Source organism: Prunus dulcis, chromosome 3, assembly GCF_902201215.1.
Source record: "Prunus dulcis chromosome 3, ALMONDv2, whole genome shotgun sequence".
NCBI lineage: Eukaryota > Viridiplantae > Streptophyta > Magnoliopsida > Rosales > Rosaceae > Prunus > Prunus dulcis.
In genome coordinates, this window is record NC_047652.1 from 5,553,286 (window position 1) to 5,571,003 (window position 17,718).

A 17,718-nucleotide genomic window follows, 5' to 3' on the forward strand; every position below is an offset into this window, starting at 1 on the left:
CACGTCTGTCAATAGGTTTGTGGATGATTTCAATGTGGAACACAAGGAAGAAAAAACCCAAACAAGAACTAACTAAAATGCAGACTTCAAAAGTTTCTTGTCCAAGAACTTCAGAAATAAAATCCAATATCATGCTTGCCAATCAAATTTCAGATTTGTACATCTGGCTTCAGCAAAGCTGGTCCAAATATAGATAAGCATTGCTTTTCTAGGCTTGGCTTGGAACTGCATAACATTTCCAATTTCTTAGGGGTTGATGAAAATTAGGAAACCTTAAACCACTGAGCTTGGTTTACTGGTTCTCTGAGCATAAAGGAACTAGCATGGACAATATTCAGCAGTTTTATGGAACATGTAATTGGTAAAGGACTACAACGACTTGATGTGTTTCTAAAACTTTCCTATACAAGTAGGAAAAATAATATCTATCGTGTTTGGAAATTAAACGCCATAACCGAAACGGAAAATATGAATCCAAAGAGCACTGTAAACCCTACATGCCCTGCTGCAACTACTACCACAAAATCATGTCTGAAACCAAAGTAATCATCCAAAAATTGTTTGACTGTTTGTCCATTGTCGATCGTATCGTTTAGGTCTCCAAACTGAGAAGCAACCAATCCATACAAGGTCCAAGCCACAGGACATGCCCAGTAGTACCATCTCCACCATATAGGAATCCTCTGTTGTTGGCCGGTAGGAAAATGAAAAAGACAAAAGGAACAATTGTAGTAATTTGGTAAAAAAATGCTGAAAACTTACTCGAATACATAACAATTAAGCGACACTTACCGGTCGTGGGACAATGAAGCCTGAAAAGAGGTTCCACAGTCCATAAGATGCATAGGTAACAATAGAAGCAATGTGATGATTTGGTGACACAGCCACAATCATCATGCCAGAAAATGTGAAGTACAACAATGTGAAGTACATAAAGAATAGATACCAAAAGAATTTGACAAGAGTCAACTCGAACCCGATCATCTTATAAATTATGACTCCATAGACCACAGTTTGTACTAAAATGTATGGGAGCTCAATCAAAACCTGTGACAAGTTAGAAATTGAATTATCATATATAGAGAACCAAATTTGGTGATTGAAAAATTGACAATATAAGATCCATTTCACCTGTGCCAATGCATATGCCAAGGCTGAATACATCCCTGCAGCCTTTTCTCTGTAGAAGACTGTTCTTTCAATAGCAACTACAGGCTGCACTGATGTAGCATTTTGGACCCCAAGGAAGAAAACAGCAATGTACATAGAGCCCATTGCATTGAACAGATCTTGTTGCCTTTTCCTGCATGTCATAAGACAGAGTGAATTTGAATACACGAAAAATGAGAAAACACAAAAACAAAATAATCTAATGATTTCCCCAAACTAATTTCTTTGTTTCCTTTTACCAACTTACATTTGGGAGCCGAGGTTCCAGAACATTGTCCCCAACAGCAACGCCATGAAAGTTGTAAAGAGAAGTCTTACTGCAGTGTATAATGGGTTGCGCCAATAGGACCAATGTTGTTTCCATAAGCAAACCATGGATTGGGTGAGAAATGATTGCGAATATTGAGTAGGAAAATGGAGGTCCTTTGAAGAAGGTGCGGGTTTGCTTAAGTCTTTAATAAGTTTCTTGTTTGTCCTGAAACATATTATGCCAAGCAAATGTTTCAGCAACTAATTTATGATACATAAACATGTTAAGGAGGTTTCAGCATTTTGCTATCAAAGAGGCAGTGAACTGTGTTTGCAATGTAGCAGTGACATCAACTAACAGACCTGAATAGTTTTGAATTTTTGTAAACTTGGGCAAAATCAATCCCCAAAGCTAGTTCTTCTGCTGAGGTTGTAAGTTCCAACATCCAAGTTGCTGGGTTATAACCATCTTTTATTTTACTCACTCCTTCAATTCCCTTGATTAAAGAAAGTCATGTTAATATACAGCAACCATGACATAGGAGGGAAGGAAGAATTTAAAGTATTCAGTGTTGGATGTCTCTGTGATCCATGACACACCCTACCTCAAAATACTTGATTAGATGGCAAGAATGGTGACCCAATGGCCCAACAAATATTTCTTCTCCTCCGCGCTTCAGTAGGAGTAGCTGCATTCACACTCACATTCATCAATCTCAAATATATGAGAAGAGGGAACCTAAAGAAACAGCTAGTCTTCTACCCATTAAAATTTCTCACCTCATCAAAAGCTTCAAATATGTCAATGCTGGGCTGGTGGATGGTGCAAACAACTGTTCTTCCAGTATCCACGGTGTTCCTAACTGTTCTCATGACGATTGCAGCAGCTCTTGCATCTAACCCTGAAGTTGGCTCATCCATGAATATTATCGAGGGGTTTGCTACTAGCTCAACTGCAATGGTTAGCCTCTTGCGCTGCTCAGTTGAAAGACCACTTACACCAGGCAACCCCACAAGCGCTTGCCTCAACCGTGTCAGTTCCACAAGTTCCATCACTTCCTCAATGAACATCTGCAAAAGAACTTCATAATTACAAATCAACATCATGATAGCCAGAATATATGCAAGCCCCTTGAGGTGATCAACTCAAACTCAAATGGGGACCATGTTATATAATATCTATGATAGGCTTCTTTCTATTGAGCATGTTCAATAGTTTTTTTTTTCCACGAAACAAAAGAATGTAAAGCACATCTTCATTATTTTTTTCATTAAAAAGCAAGGATTTGACAAGAAAAAGTAAGGGTGGCTTTTCACTTATATCTCTGTAGTCTTTCTAGGTTCAAGTTTGTCTTTTAAGCTCTCTCTGATTGACTTGTAAATTAAGAGGAAAAACAAAATAAGAACATTCATTCTCTCTTTCCAGGTATGTCAAGTTACTTTTTTAAAGCTTCATGGGCAGTTTATTACTAGATACAAATGGATTATAGCTAGATTGTTTACCAAATTAAGAAAATTGTTCTGATTATAGCTAGACTGTTTATCAAAGCCTAATTCTCTTTCCTCTCTTTTTTATTTTTGGTACTTTTTTTTTTAATATTTCTTGGTTTGGTTTATTACATGATTAAACCTTCAGTGGTCATTACATACAGTGTGTATTAGATTATTCAATGTAGTTTAGTTTAGCAATTATGAACAAAGTCTTTGAATACCAGAAGTCTTTGATGTTCCCTAATAATTTGTATAATTTTCTAGAAGTCTTAATTATTACCTGAGTAAAAGCTAAGCCATAAGAATATATGCTCAAGTTCATTAATATTAGAAAAGATGAATAAGCTAATGAATTGGGGTTGCATAACCCAACTTTGACTTAATTTCTGTTGTTCAGTAAACATCAACCCCTGAAACAGATTCTGGTTTTAGATATTATCATTCTAACCTTTCTGGTTTCAGACTCGACTTCAGGTGGCAAACGAAGCCATGCTGAGTAAAGCAATGACTCATAGACAGTAACATGAGGGGAGTGGATGTCATTTTGCTCACAGTATCCAGAAATCCGGGCAAAGGTTTCTTGCTTCTTGGGGTAGCCGGAAATTTTGATGTCCCCTTCAATATATCCACCAGTTTTCCTACCCGCCAGTACATCCATGAGAGTGGTTTTACCAGCACCACTCACTCCCATCAGAGCTGTCAAAACACCTGGCCTGAAAGCACCACTCACACCCTTCAGAAGCATTAATTTGTCCTCTAGGACACCTTGGATCTTCATTTCCTGTAAGTTCAAACTCCGTTGGATATAATGTTTTTAAGTTAACTTAACAAAACAAATTAAAAGAGTGTAGTTGATTTCAAAAATCAAAACCTGTGGCATGTCAACTGAGTATGTAATTTCATTGAATGTGATGGAATGTTGTTCAAATGGAAGAACCATCCCTCTCCTCCCGTTACGAATAGACTCAACTGCAATTTCTGTCACACTTTCATCTTTACTGTCTGCATTCCAATTAAAATTTAAATGTGATCTAAGAACAGCACCATAAGAAATACTGCCATCATGTTCGTTGACATGAGATTTAGCACCTGTCTTGGTTCGTTGACTTGAGCTATTTTGACTGCGCATTAATTGACTAGTTTTCTTTATTCTGCCATCATGTTCATTGCTTTGATCTTCTAATTTTACAACCTGAGGTTTCGCAAGTGCTGCATATATAATGATTTATTTGATACATTAAAAGATAATCTTCCTAATTCATAAAAAAAATTGAAGTGGATAACGTACAGATACATACGATTTAGCTTGGAGAGAGCTACAATGTAACAAATATTGAATAGTAATACAAATCCGGTCATTGCCCCAACACCTATCCAATACCAGCATGCATGAGGAAAGAACCCGCGGGACTTTAAAACTTCAATTCCCAGAGATACTGTTGAGTTTGGAAGTACCTTTTATAAAAAAGGAAATTGAGACAGACATCAGATGAGAATGAAGAAACACTAATTATAGAAAAGATCTTGAAGGAACAAAGAACAATATGATTTTCAAAAAAATTACATGTCTCCAACTTTCACCAAGTAACTCATTAACTACTATTGCATTTTGAGCGTACATCATAGGCGAAATCCAGTAACCCCAAACCCACCACTTTTTAACATCATCTGTCACATTAAGGAACAAAAGAAGCATCATATAATTAAGCAATGAAGTTATGAGAAGAATGTTGTTTTCCCATATGTTATTATGTTGTTTGTACCTCTAGAAAGCACGAAGCCTCCCAGCGTAGAAAGTGTGAGCAACGAGAATGACCCCACCGTGTTCGCAACAATCAAATTCCTACACATTGCTGCAATTAAACGGAATAACGCAGAAGCCATCTGGTTAACAAGTAGCAGCAGTAGATATTGCCTAAGAAACCTGCAGCATATGCAAGACCATGCATCAAAGATTGGTATGCATAGCAAACAAGTTAGTTATTATATATTAATATTTACTTGTTTACCGTTCAATATTAGGGTCGAATCCAATCACATAATATGTAATAAACACCCAAACTGCTATTTCTACAAATGTCATGGGGATCTTGAGAATCCATGTTGGAAGAGCATATGCCCATGCAGGATAGAAGAAGAGGTCTCTTTGCTTGTAAAAGATGGGAAGCTTGAGAATGGTCATTGCAAGCTCTGGCATCCCATTAAACATGATCCTGACCACTATGGAGAACAAAGCACCCATATAAACTCCTCCATCATCTACTGAACCACGGGGCATCTCAGTTCGTAGGAAGAGTGTCATCGTAATCAGAGCCATAAGTGTCAGCTAGAAGCAGGAAAAAGAAACAAACTAAGAAATAGATACTTCCCAGAATATAAATCCAGAACTAAAATACATATAATTAACATCTACTTGTGTCAGCTTGAAGATGTAGACAAAGGAATTCCTCTTTATTAGCAAATATTCTCTTGAGAAGCAAACTTTCAACAGTTCTTCCATTTTAAGACCATATTCTTTGGTTGTCAAAGCTGCTGGGTGGTTTTTTCTCTTGTCAAATGGAATTGACAGTTCATCTCTAAGTTTCTGTCCCACATGGAATGATTGGAATGCTTCGGAAAATTCCTTGACTGTAACGAAACTATATGGTTCATCTTTGCATGCCCAATACTGTTCCTGATCTTTACTTGATGTCACCTAAAACAAATTTCATTAAGCATGCAATAGAAGATATGAGATTCCACATGTAATGTGCATCATTTAGTACAGCTAGCTACCTCTTGTAGGAAGTCAGCAATGCCTTTCCTCTCAGGACATTTAAAGCCCATAGATTCAAAAAACTCAAGCACATGTTCAAGGGGACCCTGGTACACAATCCGGCCATCCGAGAGGAGGATAATATCATCAAAAAGCTCATAAGTCTCTGGTGCTGGCTGGAGGAGTGTGATGACAGCCGTTCCATTAAGAATGTGAATGTATTGCTTGATTGAATTCACAATTTGAAATGTTGTCGAGCTGTCCAAACCAGTAGATATCTCATCCATGAACAGTACCTTTGCAGGTCCAACAAGCATCTCACCTGTAAATAAATTTTTTAAGTAGAGCCCATAATCGTGTATGCAGATTAGAACAATTTGATGATCTTCAATAAACTATTGATTGAATTTCTTTACCCGTTGTAACACGTTTTCTTTGTCCTCCTGAGATACCTCTTAACATGTCATTCCCTACTTTGGTATCAGCACAGACTTCCAGTCCCAGAATCTATTAATAAAAATGACTTGCTTATTATTGATTTTGAAAAAATTGTGTAGTGATTTCTGAAAGGACTCTTATAAAATCAAAGGTAGCTTCTCGGTATTGTTTACCTTTAGAATGTAATCTGTCACTACATTCACCTCCTGTCCTTCTGTGGCTATTGCCTACAATGGCAGAAGCCAATTGTATTAGAACCGCATGAATTGTCACACCATGAAAGAATTCACTTAGGGCCGATTTGGATGGACTAGTTCCGAATCTTGGGACTCAGATAACATTATAAGGTTTAATTGTTTGTTTAGACTATACAATCCAAATATGTCAACTTTGAATACGAAGAAATGGAAGAAAACTAATAAAGTTCAAATGATTCCTTGCATATAGAAATTTCAAATCCATTTCGAATCATATGAAGCAGGCAAGACTACCAGCTATTATTACCAATTTCCAGTTTTGGAACTTTCAGTTACTTTAAAAATTCCATGGTATGATTTCCACCAGAAGGGAAAGTACAGGAAAAACAAAATCTCATGAATCCTCAAAGGTATAGATTGTGTGTGAGTTTTTGTGATCAACAGTAGAAAGTAGTTTTTTTCTCACCTTCATGAAGACATCAATGTCTGGATCAGGCTTGATATTGGCAGCTTTCTCTCTTCTGGACAGCTCTGCAAGCATATCTGCAGATGGCCAAAATGAAAATGAGTCAGTGCTTTACATATATGTAAATCTTATTATAGAGTTTACCCTAAAAACCAATGTGGAAGGAAAAGAAAAGCAGTTCCACGAATGAAATAACCATAGCGCGTCCCGACCCCCTGGCATCTTGCAGAAAAGGCCAAGGTTTCCCTTACAGTCATTTCTCCAATGTGTAGATCATGTTGACTGATGTAAGCAGCAGTTTTTTGGGGTAGAAATTCATTCATTTCATGGCCATTATAAGTCACCCTTCCAGAAAGCTGAGGCATAACATTTGGTCTTCAAATTAGTTATGAGAGCATTCAGATTTTCCTGATATCTTATTCTGAAAAGCGATTATAGAATAACTTTAAAGTTGTTTGAGAATCCTTTGCACCTTTAGATCTAGATCGAGCTTTCCAGCTAAAGCCTGTAAGAGTGTGGTCTTGCCAGAACTTGGAGGACCCAATAGCAATGTCATTCTGAAAAATGCATGCAAAACAAATGATAACTGGGTACTGAAATATCTTTTTCCTTTTCTTTGGAAGTGAGGAAGTAAAAGAAGGCAAACTAGTCCTTTGCTCACCTGCTAGGCTTTATGATTCCACTAACATTGTGGAGGATAGACAAATGTGTCTTTCTACTTGAAAGAATATGGAGACCATTCAAGAAGCCCTTTAAGATCAATGGAAAAAGTGATTAAACTGTGAGATCACTGAAAGGTTAATAAATCAAAAGCAGGATCCTCTCAGCATGTAGAGATGTTAACGTTACCTCGAGTATGTTAACGATGAAGTTAAAGAGTGTAGGCAAAGCTCTGCTTCCTGCATAAGTTTCTGCTTCTACATTTAGATTCTCAATTCGAACCTCAATTGTTGGAAGATCAATTCCTACTCTGAAAAGTATTCAGGAAACACCAATAGTTCATCAAAGGAGCTCCATTGAAACATTCAAATTTTTATACTTCCCCTACTGGTCTACTAAGAGAATCAGTCCAAAAACTTAAGATATTATGTACATACAGTATTTAAGTATATTCGTTCGTATAAAGGGCGGTATCTAACAAACTTAGAATTATTTTCTTCAACACCCTCAGGTGGAAAGTAAAGAGGACAGACCTGCTATCAAAGCCCAAATACCAGAAGCATACTCCTAGCTGTATATTAATGCGAGATTAAAGTTGAAAAGTAGACTTGAATGAAGCAACTTAAATATTTGAAACTCCAATAAAATTAGGCTTGAGGTGAAGCCTGTCTGGAGAGCCAAGTTGAAACTAGCTAGGCTCGAATACTGATGTCAAGTTGTTCAAAGTACTATCCCAAACCAAGAAAAATGTAAGTCCTACATTAATGTTTATAAGATCATGATCTTCTCCATCCGTTGTCAATTGGTTTTGGATAGGATGCTCAAAACTTTCATAGTACAAGGTCCACATCATCCACATGTTAAATGACGCGACAATATGCGTCGTTCATGTGTCCTAAATTAGGATTTTAGGAGGTTGGACTTAACTGGAATCTGAACCTACATAGGATGCTTCTCTTTATAACTAACTGATTAAATAAGAACAGTATAGAACAGGTTTTCATAGATTGGCATGACACAGTAAAATATCAGATAAGGAGGAACTTATTACCTATCAATACGGTTTTTGATCTTCAACAAGAACCTCTCATTGTCCTCTTCAGAACCTTTCAGAAACCTCCCAATCAATTCTTTTCTTTCTTGAAAACCAAGATTTGGTATGTCAATTTCACTAGCTTCGCCAGTGGGCGTAATGAGTATGCCTTTCTTCAAACGATTATAAGTAGGAAGCTTCTCAAGTGCTGCCCATTTAAGAGCTTCTTCTTCGTCTTCGTCACGCAAAGACCTTGAGAAAGCTTCCACACCATTGTTCCTCCATCTCAAAGAACTGCCTAATTGGAGACCATTGCCACCACTCTCCATTTCAATTTTCAACCTGAAAATGAAGAATATTGTTGTTGTAATAGCAAAAGCAACCCAAACCCAACAAATTAAACACAGACTAATTTCTTTCACAAACTACTTTCACCAAGGGAACCAAACTAATACAATTTGCAGTATAAAACATCTATGATTACAGGAAGAGTTTAGAAATAATACACAAGGAAAGAAAATAAAATCCAAAGATTGCTTCAAATCCACATATTGCAGCAAATCATTCTCTGACATTGCAGAGTTTCATTTTGCAAATATAGTCCACTTAGCACCCACAAAATGCCAGTTTTTTTTTTTTTTTTTTTGGGGGCAGATTTTAATCAAATATGAACCTTTGAAATTCAAGGCTGTCAGAGACTTGAAATATTTAAGGGTTCTTGTCTGACTAGCTTCCTCTGTTCAAATAAGGTAGAGGAAAGACACTGTGATATATATATATATATATATATAATGTGTATAATGCGTGTAGAGAGAGAGAGAGAGAGAGAGAGAGAGAGAGAGGGAAGTGTACCATGTTAAGTCTTTCATGTTCCAAAATTGGCGGGGAAATGAATATATATTTTGGATTTCATTTCTTTCTTTAATCTTCTTTGGTCTTCTAAGAAAGAGATTAAAAAAATAAAAAGAAAGACTTCCAACAAAGATGCAAGCTATTAACAATATTTTATCAATATGATGTTACTACAGTAGTTTAATATTCATTGTAAATAGCACAACAACCCGATGATCACATCAAGAATTTTATTATCAATTAAAACCATGAAATAATAGGTTTCAAAACTTAATGGTGGACCTTAATAAGTCTTTTTTAAATACTTGAAACTCCATCAGTATATAGGATGGAATATCAACTTCTTGTAGTAATTAATGTGTGGCCACTATTATAAGACCCCGTTTGGTTTATATGGAAGGAGGCTTAGGGATGGGATGGTAAGTCTAGATATGGGAAATGCTTATTTGACACATGGGGAAGTACGGTGAAAATGAAACTCAAAATGAAGCTCTTCTCCTCCTTTGGGTTTGTTTTCCCTCCTTATGGGAAAGTTGGGAAAATGAACCAACATTAAATATAGTCTGTTTAATTTTGCACGTAAATTGTGGTGAAAGTTACCAAAGTGGCATTTTGGATATGTCATACGTTGCTATTATTATTTGTTCGGGAGACAATTTCACATCTTATGTATTATATACAAAGCTGAATACATTGATCAAATTGCAATTACGCCAAAACCTATACCAAATTTTCTTTATTATCAACCGGAGTTGTCCACATAACTTCATTGTTGGTGTTTTTATTTATTTATTTATTAAGAGACTCGGAGCAAATAAAATATCTCATGAATACACCATTCCATTCCATGCATGCAATATATAATATGAAAACTAGAGTATAATACGTAGTCCATGAGGAGGTTGGTCGGTGACATTGCTTCGGGTGCTCAAAAGTATCAAAATATATTAAAGATTATATGTGCGTATCTTTTTTAATACAAGCACTACAGGGCGGATTTCTCATACACATATTATTAAAGTGGGAATTCGAATTTACAAACTAAAAACTTCAAGGGAATGGAACTTTCATAACACTTAGTATTATAAAAGTTCGATCTTCAAATCAATGGTCTGGACTAAATCCCCGTTGGCCATGTGTGGATATAAATATAAGATCTTAGAGATTAAATATTTTACTCAGTACTTTTTTATTTTAAATACCAAAAATGATTGGTATTTTAAATTGGATGCCAGTTGAAGAGTCATACAAGGAACTAATATAAATTGTATTAAAACTCAATATTATCACATCACATGTAACGAGGAGTGTGCACGGTCCGGTTTGGGCCGGTTTTCGTCTCAAATTAGAATAAAAAACGGTACTATTTATCGAGTTCGGTTCTATTCAAATTTTTAATTGAGTTTGATTTTTTGGTCAACATAGTTTTTTTCGATTTTTTTCAATCCGATTTGATTCAATTGATCGATTCTTCGGTTCCGATGCCTACCCCTACATGTAACTCTCTCTTTCAATAACATAATTCAGTTGGTACACTTCCTCATATTTGAAGTTTGCCATGTGTCCATCCCACAAATTTATATATAGATTATAACAGCAAATATCATCTGAATCTATATACCCCAAAATTGTGACTACAATTGTAAATTTTCTTTATTTGTATGTACCTCAGGACTGTGACTACAACTGCATGCATTATGAACCTCCAAAACCTCCCAACTTTTCCAATTTTGACATGTGCATAAGTTCGCTTTTTTGGTGTTTGTGAATTTGTGACATAAGGCAGCTGCGGTTGGAGCTAGAGCGGTGCAACTGGAATGTTGGGCTGTAAAGGCCACCATCGTCTCTTTTGATTTCCGACGGCCTTTCCTGTCTTGCCGTGGAGTTCTCTGCTCATTAATTTGCTTAGATTCCTTTGGGTTTAGGCTTTATTCTAGGCTCTCTTTTTTATCCTAGTTTGCTTGCATCTTGTTTGTTTTTCCATTTTGTTGTTTTGCTGGGGGTTTTCGCGCCTTAAGTATTTTCAGACCCAAAAAAAAAAAGTATCCTTGCTTGTTGTTCATGTGCATGTAGGCATGCACACCACTAGGCCACAACAAGCTACACCTACTATGTCAAATTTCTGGATGGTTTGGCAACAATCTCATTATGCACATGGATTTTTATTTTATTTTATTTTATTTTTAATATAAGAGAAACTTCATTAGATAAATTTCAATGGTACAATCGAAGACTTCAACAAGACATCTAAAATACCGGTCTCAAGAGGTCAACAAATTAACATGCTAAAAGGAAAACTAACGCGGACAAAAGGCGCACTAAAACTACTAGCCCACATCACCACAATTAACCATAAGCCCAAACAAAACCCATAAACCCAACATAACCAAAACCCTAAAACAACCTATGAGTCTTCTTTGACAGTACCTACGTAGTGATGGAATGTTGTTTTAAGGGTTTTGTGGTTGGGGTTTAGGTTGGTTTGTTTCGCACTCTTCTGTTTACTCAATAGCATGGGTGGTACTTTTTCATATCCCGGGATTTTGTTTCTCTGGGAAGCTTTTAATGAGACTGTCGTTAACATGCTAGTTCTTACAATGTAATGTTCCTTTCGGTTGAAAGAAATACCGTCTTTTCTCAACAACAACAAAAAAACAAAAACAAAAACCTATGAGTCTAAATGAACCCTACCACCACCACCTGAAGAAGCGACGTCGGGGCTACACCTACCACCACATTCGTAACATATCTAAAGAAAATATGATTACTAGCGATCTACCTGCACATTATGCACATGAATTTGAAAGTCTCTTATCTATCCCCATTCTCATTTATTAATTGTACTTTCCTTTTTGGCTTTCTATCACAAATAATTCAGGGCTTGTTTGGTATTCAACTTGAATCCAACTTTTTAAACTCAAAAATAGAATTTGAGTCCAAAACCAAAAAAAAAAACTGTTTTGTAGCCCTATTTTCAAAAACTCAAACTCAAGAACAACTAAAAAACACCACAATTATGATATTTTTTTAGTTTTTTTCTAACAACCCACAAGTTCTCAAATTTTGAAGATTTAAAAACAGTTTTCAAATTGCATACCAAACAAGTTTTTGAAACTTAAAAATAATTTAAGAACTCCTTGTTTTTAAGAAAAATCAAAGTTTTTGAGTTCCCTATTTGAATAGGATACCAAACGCTCCCTTACTCTTTTGAACTCCTTATTTCAATCTGCATTCTCAATGGCATCCTCATTATGTTGCTCTACACATCAATGTCCTTCCCAACATCAACATCTTCTAAGTTTTCGTTAGAAGTCAACTCGTCAATTCAGCCAATTTTATAATTTTATCAATTTATTATTGAGTCCCTCTGTAACTTATAACCTTCAAAAGATAATGGCCAATTTAATATTGACTTCATAGCTGGGGAAGTTTCATGTAGTTGATCTATAAATAAATAAAAATTAATTTAAAAAAGCGAATCATTCCTTGAGTCCCTCTGTAACTTGTCAATTATTGTATAAAATTTGGAAACGGATTTAGTGACTGAGATGATTGATTTTCACATATTTGGATGGTTCTATTTGAACCCAAACAATTACCCTACACTAACCACAAATGACCAATACAAACTAGTCATAAAGATCCATTACAATAACGGAGCGATTTAACATTAAAATTAAGACACTCTGGTGCGCCTCCACTAACAATCATGCAGGATCGAAGAAAATCTGGCATAGACATCCCAACTAAGATTGTAAACTCAGAATAATACAAAAAAGATAAAGCTTAAAAAATTCAAGCCATAACAACACAAATAAAACTCTCACAAAGGATATATGAAAAGCTCTCACAAAGGAGAGGTGAAAAACTCTCACAAAAAGAGAGGTGAAAACTACATAGAAAACTCAAAGAGTCTTTACAACTTATTCCAAACATTAAAAAACCGCAAAAAGGATGGTTGTGGAGATCTAACGCCGAAACACACATACAGATCCAACGTCGAGACGCAATTGCCTGTGATGGTTGGAGGAAAATCATAACAAAACAAAGACAAATAAAGAAACCTTCCGTCTCTTAAAATGGGGGAAGAGGAGAAGGGAAGAAAAGAAGAGGGGCGAGGGGACCCTCAAGGTGAATACAACTCTAGGAGTGTTTTTTGGGAGAGAGGGGGCTAGTACCCTAGAACAGTTTAATCCTTCTGAATGAGACTGTAACCAAGGAATGAACATCTATAGCAGCAAAAGATAAAAGAAAGAAGAAAAAAAATTGTAAGGATAATTTAGTTCTTGCTACAAATTCTCTTAGAAGCCAACAGCAACATCTCATAAGTGAGAACAAACATCTAAGTAACACTGCTCATATATGTTTACAACACTTTTTTTTCTGTATGTTAATTTTAAAGAGTTTTCCACATCATTCTGCATCATCATCCTCTTTCTCATTCTCATGTCTAGCATTACCACCGACACCAGAAACAAGCTCAGCTTCAAATGCTTTGGAACTTGAAGGCAACCTCTGATACATTTTGGATCCCAATGGAAGAAGCCTACATTGCCCCACAGTAAGAGTTTGGCTGAGTTTCTCATAACTCCATCTTTGCTGAGCATAGACTACACCTGCAAGGATAATTGCTGTAACAGGTATGGCAATATCCCCAAACTTGGAGTAAAAATCCGTAGTTGGGTTGACGAGCTCGTAGTCCTCGGCAAAGTAAGGATTGAGCACAGGAGCTCTCACATAATCATAAATGTGAGGAAAAAGTCTGACCAGTGTGATCGCGAAGAAATAAAACTTTCTAAGTGGTTTACAATCAATCTGCCACACAAGGTTGCCAATGATTTGTGGGAGAAGGAAAAAATCTTGAACAAGACCGACATACTCCTCTAGCTCAGTTTCCCATTCCCACATTGCATGAGAATTTGCTCTAGGGATTCTGTAGCTTTTTGTCCGAATAGATCTTCTGCTGGTGTTCAAACTATGAACGACAAGAACAATTATATAGCCAATAAAATGTATTGTCAAGGTACTCAGAAGCACCCGCTTATCACTAGGGACACGATGTGGTTCAGGAGGAGTTTGTGTTAGTAATCTGATTCGGGATTTCCAAACCTTCTGACAAAGCCTTAAAGTCAGTAATAATGAGACCATCACAAGAAACTTTACCGTGTAATCAATTATATGGAACCACTGACTGTTGTCAAGGTCATATGAAGATGTTTCATAGGATTCAGAAGATATCTTCTTGAAAAGCGCTTCAGCACCTGTGACCAGAGGAATGCTATACGCAATGGCTTGGATACCTAGCATGACTAGAGACATGTAAGGCACGGAATCAACATTATGTCTGATGTAAAACAGTTGGCTTAAAATGCCAGATATTGCCAGGGAAAGAGTCAAAATCCTGAGGATTCCCTCAATACCCCGACGAGAGAGAATGTCTTCCCTTTGTTTCCTGTACATAATCGGAAGAGTTTTGAGCTTGACTGTACTAAAGTAAAGGGGGTCATCTTCATTCCTTCGGCTGGCTATTGAGATAGTTGCAGCTGGATTGACTAACCATCTAGATGTAGTTGGAGGATAAGACACAACCACCTCAATTAAACAATCAAGCCCAGCCTCAAGATCCATGCTCTCATACAAGATCTTCCACGAGGCTCGAACATCCCTGCAACCAACTAGATACATCCTTCCAACATGTGGGTCATACAGACCCTCCAAGAAAAGCACAGAGAAATTGCTAAAAGCTTTCCCAGAGATGGTAAGTTGTGCTGATACATTCAGAAGGAGCTGCTTTTCAGTGTATTCAGCCTTCGTGTGGTAAGGAGTCTCCTCTTCTACAGTGGAACTATTTTGTGGAGACCAATAGCGCCCAAACAAGGGGCCAACAGAGAGAATCTCCATCTGAATATCTGTTCTAGGAGGCTGAGCATTTTGCATTGGATCAGGAAATGCAGACGCATGAAGGGTTAGATCTTCTGAGAGAAAAGAAAGACTGACTTGAAAAGCTTCTGTGTCTTCCAGTTTGGGAAAATTCAGCAATGATTTCTTGATGACAGTTCCAACACTAAAGGCCTCATTTTTTTCCAAGACAACAGCAGCTGAATCAATTTTTGTGTACCTGTAGTATGGATGGGAGGTTCTTAAATAATTCCACAACTCTGAAGGCTGCACTAGCTTTTCAAACGAGAGAGGAAAGAATGATGCACCGCTGTTATTGGTGCTGGATAAACTTCCATAAATAATGCTTCGTTGCTTTATGGAAAAAGAGACAGGTATGTACAAACAGATCCGACTATTGCATGGACTCCCCTCCACATCAACAAGTCCAAGGCAACCAGCCATGCAAAGCTGCCCACTGGTAGATTTCCATATTCCCTCAGCAGCAACAGTCATGTTGTTAAGCCCAGATCTCTTTGCTGCGGTATACTGATTCTCTAGTGGAGAAGCAGCTCTAAACACAGCTGAAACCCTTGCTGAACTGGCATTTCCCTGGTCTTTTTTTTGTTCACACTTGATATTCTGCATAAAAAGGTTAACACCTTTAAAGCTTCCATCTGATGCCTTAATCACTTCATCGCCCACAAATGGACCCAGCTTACTGCAAAAATCATCAGTGGCATTGCATCTCCAGTTTGGCAAAACAGTGAAAGCTTGGTCCCTTGCAATTTCTTCAAGGATTTCACAAATAGAAGGACCTTTATAGATGCTAACGCCACCATAGATCAAGCTATCATTGTAAGGGTATGGATCACATGCTCTTGACACTATCTTTTCAGATCCAAAATCGTAAGCTGCAGACTTTCCCAACTGCGATGAAATGTGAACCACATCAAAATACTTTGAGTTTGACTTTGAATTTAAACTTCTTAATTCTCCTTGGATAGACCTATTTGTCAACGTGAAAGTCATTGGATAGTGAAGAACAAGTAGAATTTGATCATCTTGAGAAAGAGGAGGATCCGACTCCCGAGAAGCCTTCAACCACTCCCAAGGGTTAGCAGAATCAGAGTCCCGAGAAGGTAACATTGTACTCCCCAACAAACACATTACTCTTTCCCCACCATTTTTCTTTGATTCAGTGTAAATCCCTTGGAAGGAAATTGGGATTTGAGAATGGCCAGGCCATATCTGGAATTCAGAATTTCCTTGGTAACCATAATCTGCAAAGCCACCATCTTTAGTAATGCCCAAAATCATGAACCCACTAACACTTACAGACTTCTTGGATCGATGGGTACGATCAACATCCGTAACCCAAAACGATACCAAGTTCGAGGTAGTACGATTACCCCACGACTCTGTTGGGACTTCTCTATCATCAAATGGTATGATTGGGGCATTACCCACCTCCTGCCTCCAGTCCCCATTAACAAAAAGTAGCTCCTCTTTTATGCTATACACCTTATTATTTGCAGCTTTCAGTTCAGAAGCTGAAGAAAGAACAAAACCACATTCTTTCTTCACTTCATCTATTCGATCATAGTTATAGGTAACAGGGGTTCCACTTCTTCCACTCATAAAATCAAATTCTGGTTCTACATGGTACGGATATGTGAACCCCAAACTCAACAAGCCATACACACTCCAAACCACAACCACCAAAGATGCAATCTTCATGATCTCAAAAGTTTTAAATTTTATTCAGCTGCCCAAAAACTGAACTAAAGAAAATTTCAACACCCAAATATTCAATCTCAAAATCCTACACAGTACTCACCCCACAAGACAGAGACTTTAGTTACCACATTTCATCCACAGAGGTCAATGAACAAAATTAGAACACAAAACAATTTTCTTGAAAGGGTCAATCTCAAGCCTATACTTTCCTGGGTAATGTTTATAGTCTACCAAACATTTGAAGTAAGGAAAACAAACCTGAATCTATCCCCTCTTGCATGGATAATGGATTATTGTGAAGGTGAACCCCACTTTCTGAAACTTAGATCTTGGGCTTCAGCGAGAGAGAGAGAGAGAGGAGCTTAAGCTGGACTTGATTGGATCTTGCGTAGGAAAGAGAGAAGAGGAAGCGTGAATCTGAAGTTGAGCTGGTTCTGGTGTTTTCTGAAGCTTTTGGTGATTTTTTTCCCACTACTCTACAAGTGCGTGTAAGACGACTTCGAAGATATTTCTTTTCTAGAAATAACGGTCAACTCCAAAAACCAGCCACTCCAAACTTTCTCAATATTGTTCTAAATTCGTATATAAAAAAATATTGTTCTAAATTTGTAAGAAATTCCATTTATTTTCTTAACAGGGTACCCACCACTCCAAACTTTCTCAATAATAAATAATAATAAATCCAACTGGTGTGCTCCTATGCACTGGCGGATCCTACATGTGAAATTTTAAAAGGTTAAAAGTTTTATTCAACAAAAATTGACAACCAAATATCTTTATAATTTAAACA

At 37.0% G+C, this 17,718-nt stretch overlaps 1 protein-coding gene across 2 annotated transcripts; it reads right to left on the reverse strand.

Annotated features, from left to right (window-relative positions):
* Window positions 1–425: 425 nt before the first annotated feature.
* LOC117620736 (pleiotropic drug resistance protein 1-like) lies at window positions 426–17,452 on the reverse strand. Of its 2 annotated transcripts, XM_034350918.1 has the most exons (25): window positions 14,218–17,452; window positions 8,478–8,744; window positions 7,616–7,736; window positions 7,428–7,516; window positions 7,239–7,323; window positions 6,963–7,122; window positions 6,767–6,843; window positions 6,277–6,330; window positions 6,082–6,172; window positions 5,686–5,987; window positions 5,324–5,605; window positions 4,920–5,236; window positions 4,674–4,834; window positions 4,475–4,578; window positions 4,209–4,365; window positions 4,033–4,119; window positions 3,782–3,903; window positions 3,359–3,691; window positions 2,200–2,490; window positions 2,025–2,108; window positions 1,783–1,916; window positions 1,418–1,645; window positions 1,132–1,303; window positions 793–1,047; window positions 426–683 (listed from the first exon to the last, which is right to left on the reverse strand). In XM_034350918.1, exons 1-25 carry the CDS (start codon window positions 16,926–16,928, stop codon window positions 426–428), a joined length of 6,942 nt encoding a protein of 2,313 aa, XP_034206809.1. In that variant the 5' UTR covers window positions 16,929–17,452. The 2 variants fall into 2 exon arrangements, with proteins under 2 accessions (XP_034206809.1, XP_034206810.1); XM_034350919.1 differs by lacking the exon at window positions 14,218–17,452 and having other exon boundaries at window positions 3,782–3,912; window positions 4,000–4,119; window positions 8,478–8,788.
* Between the last annotated feature and the right edge of the window lie 266 nt (window positions 17,453–17,718).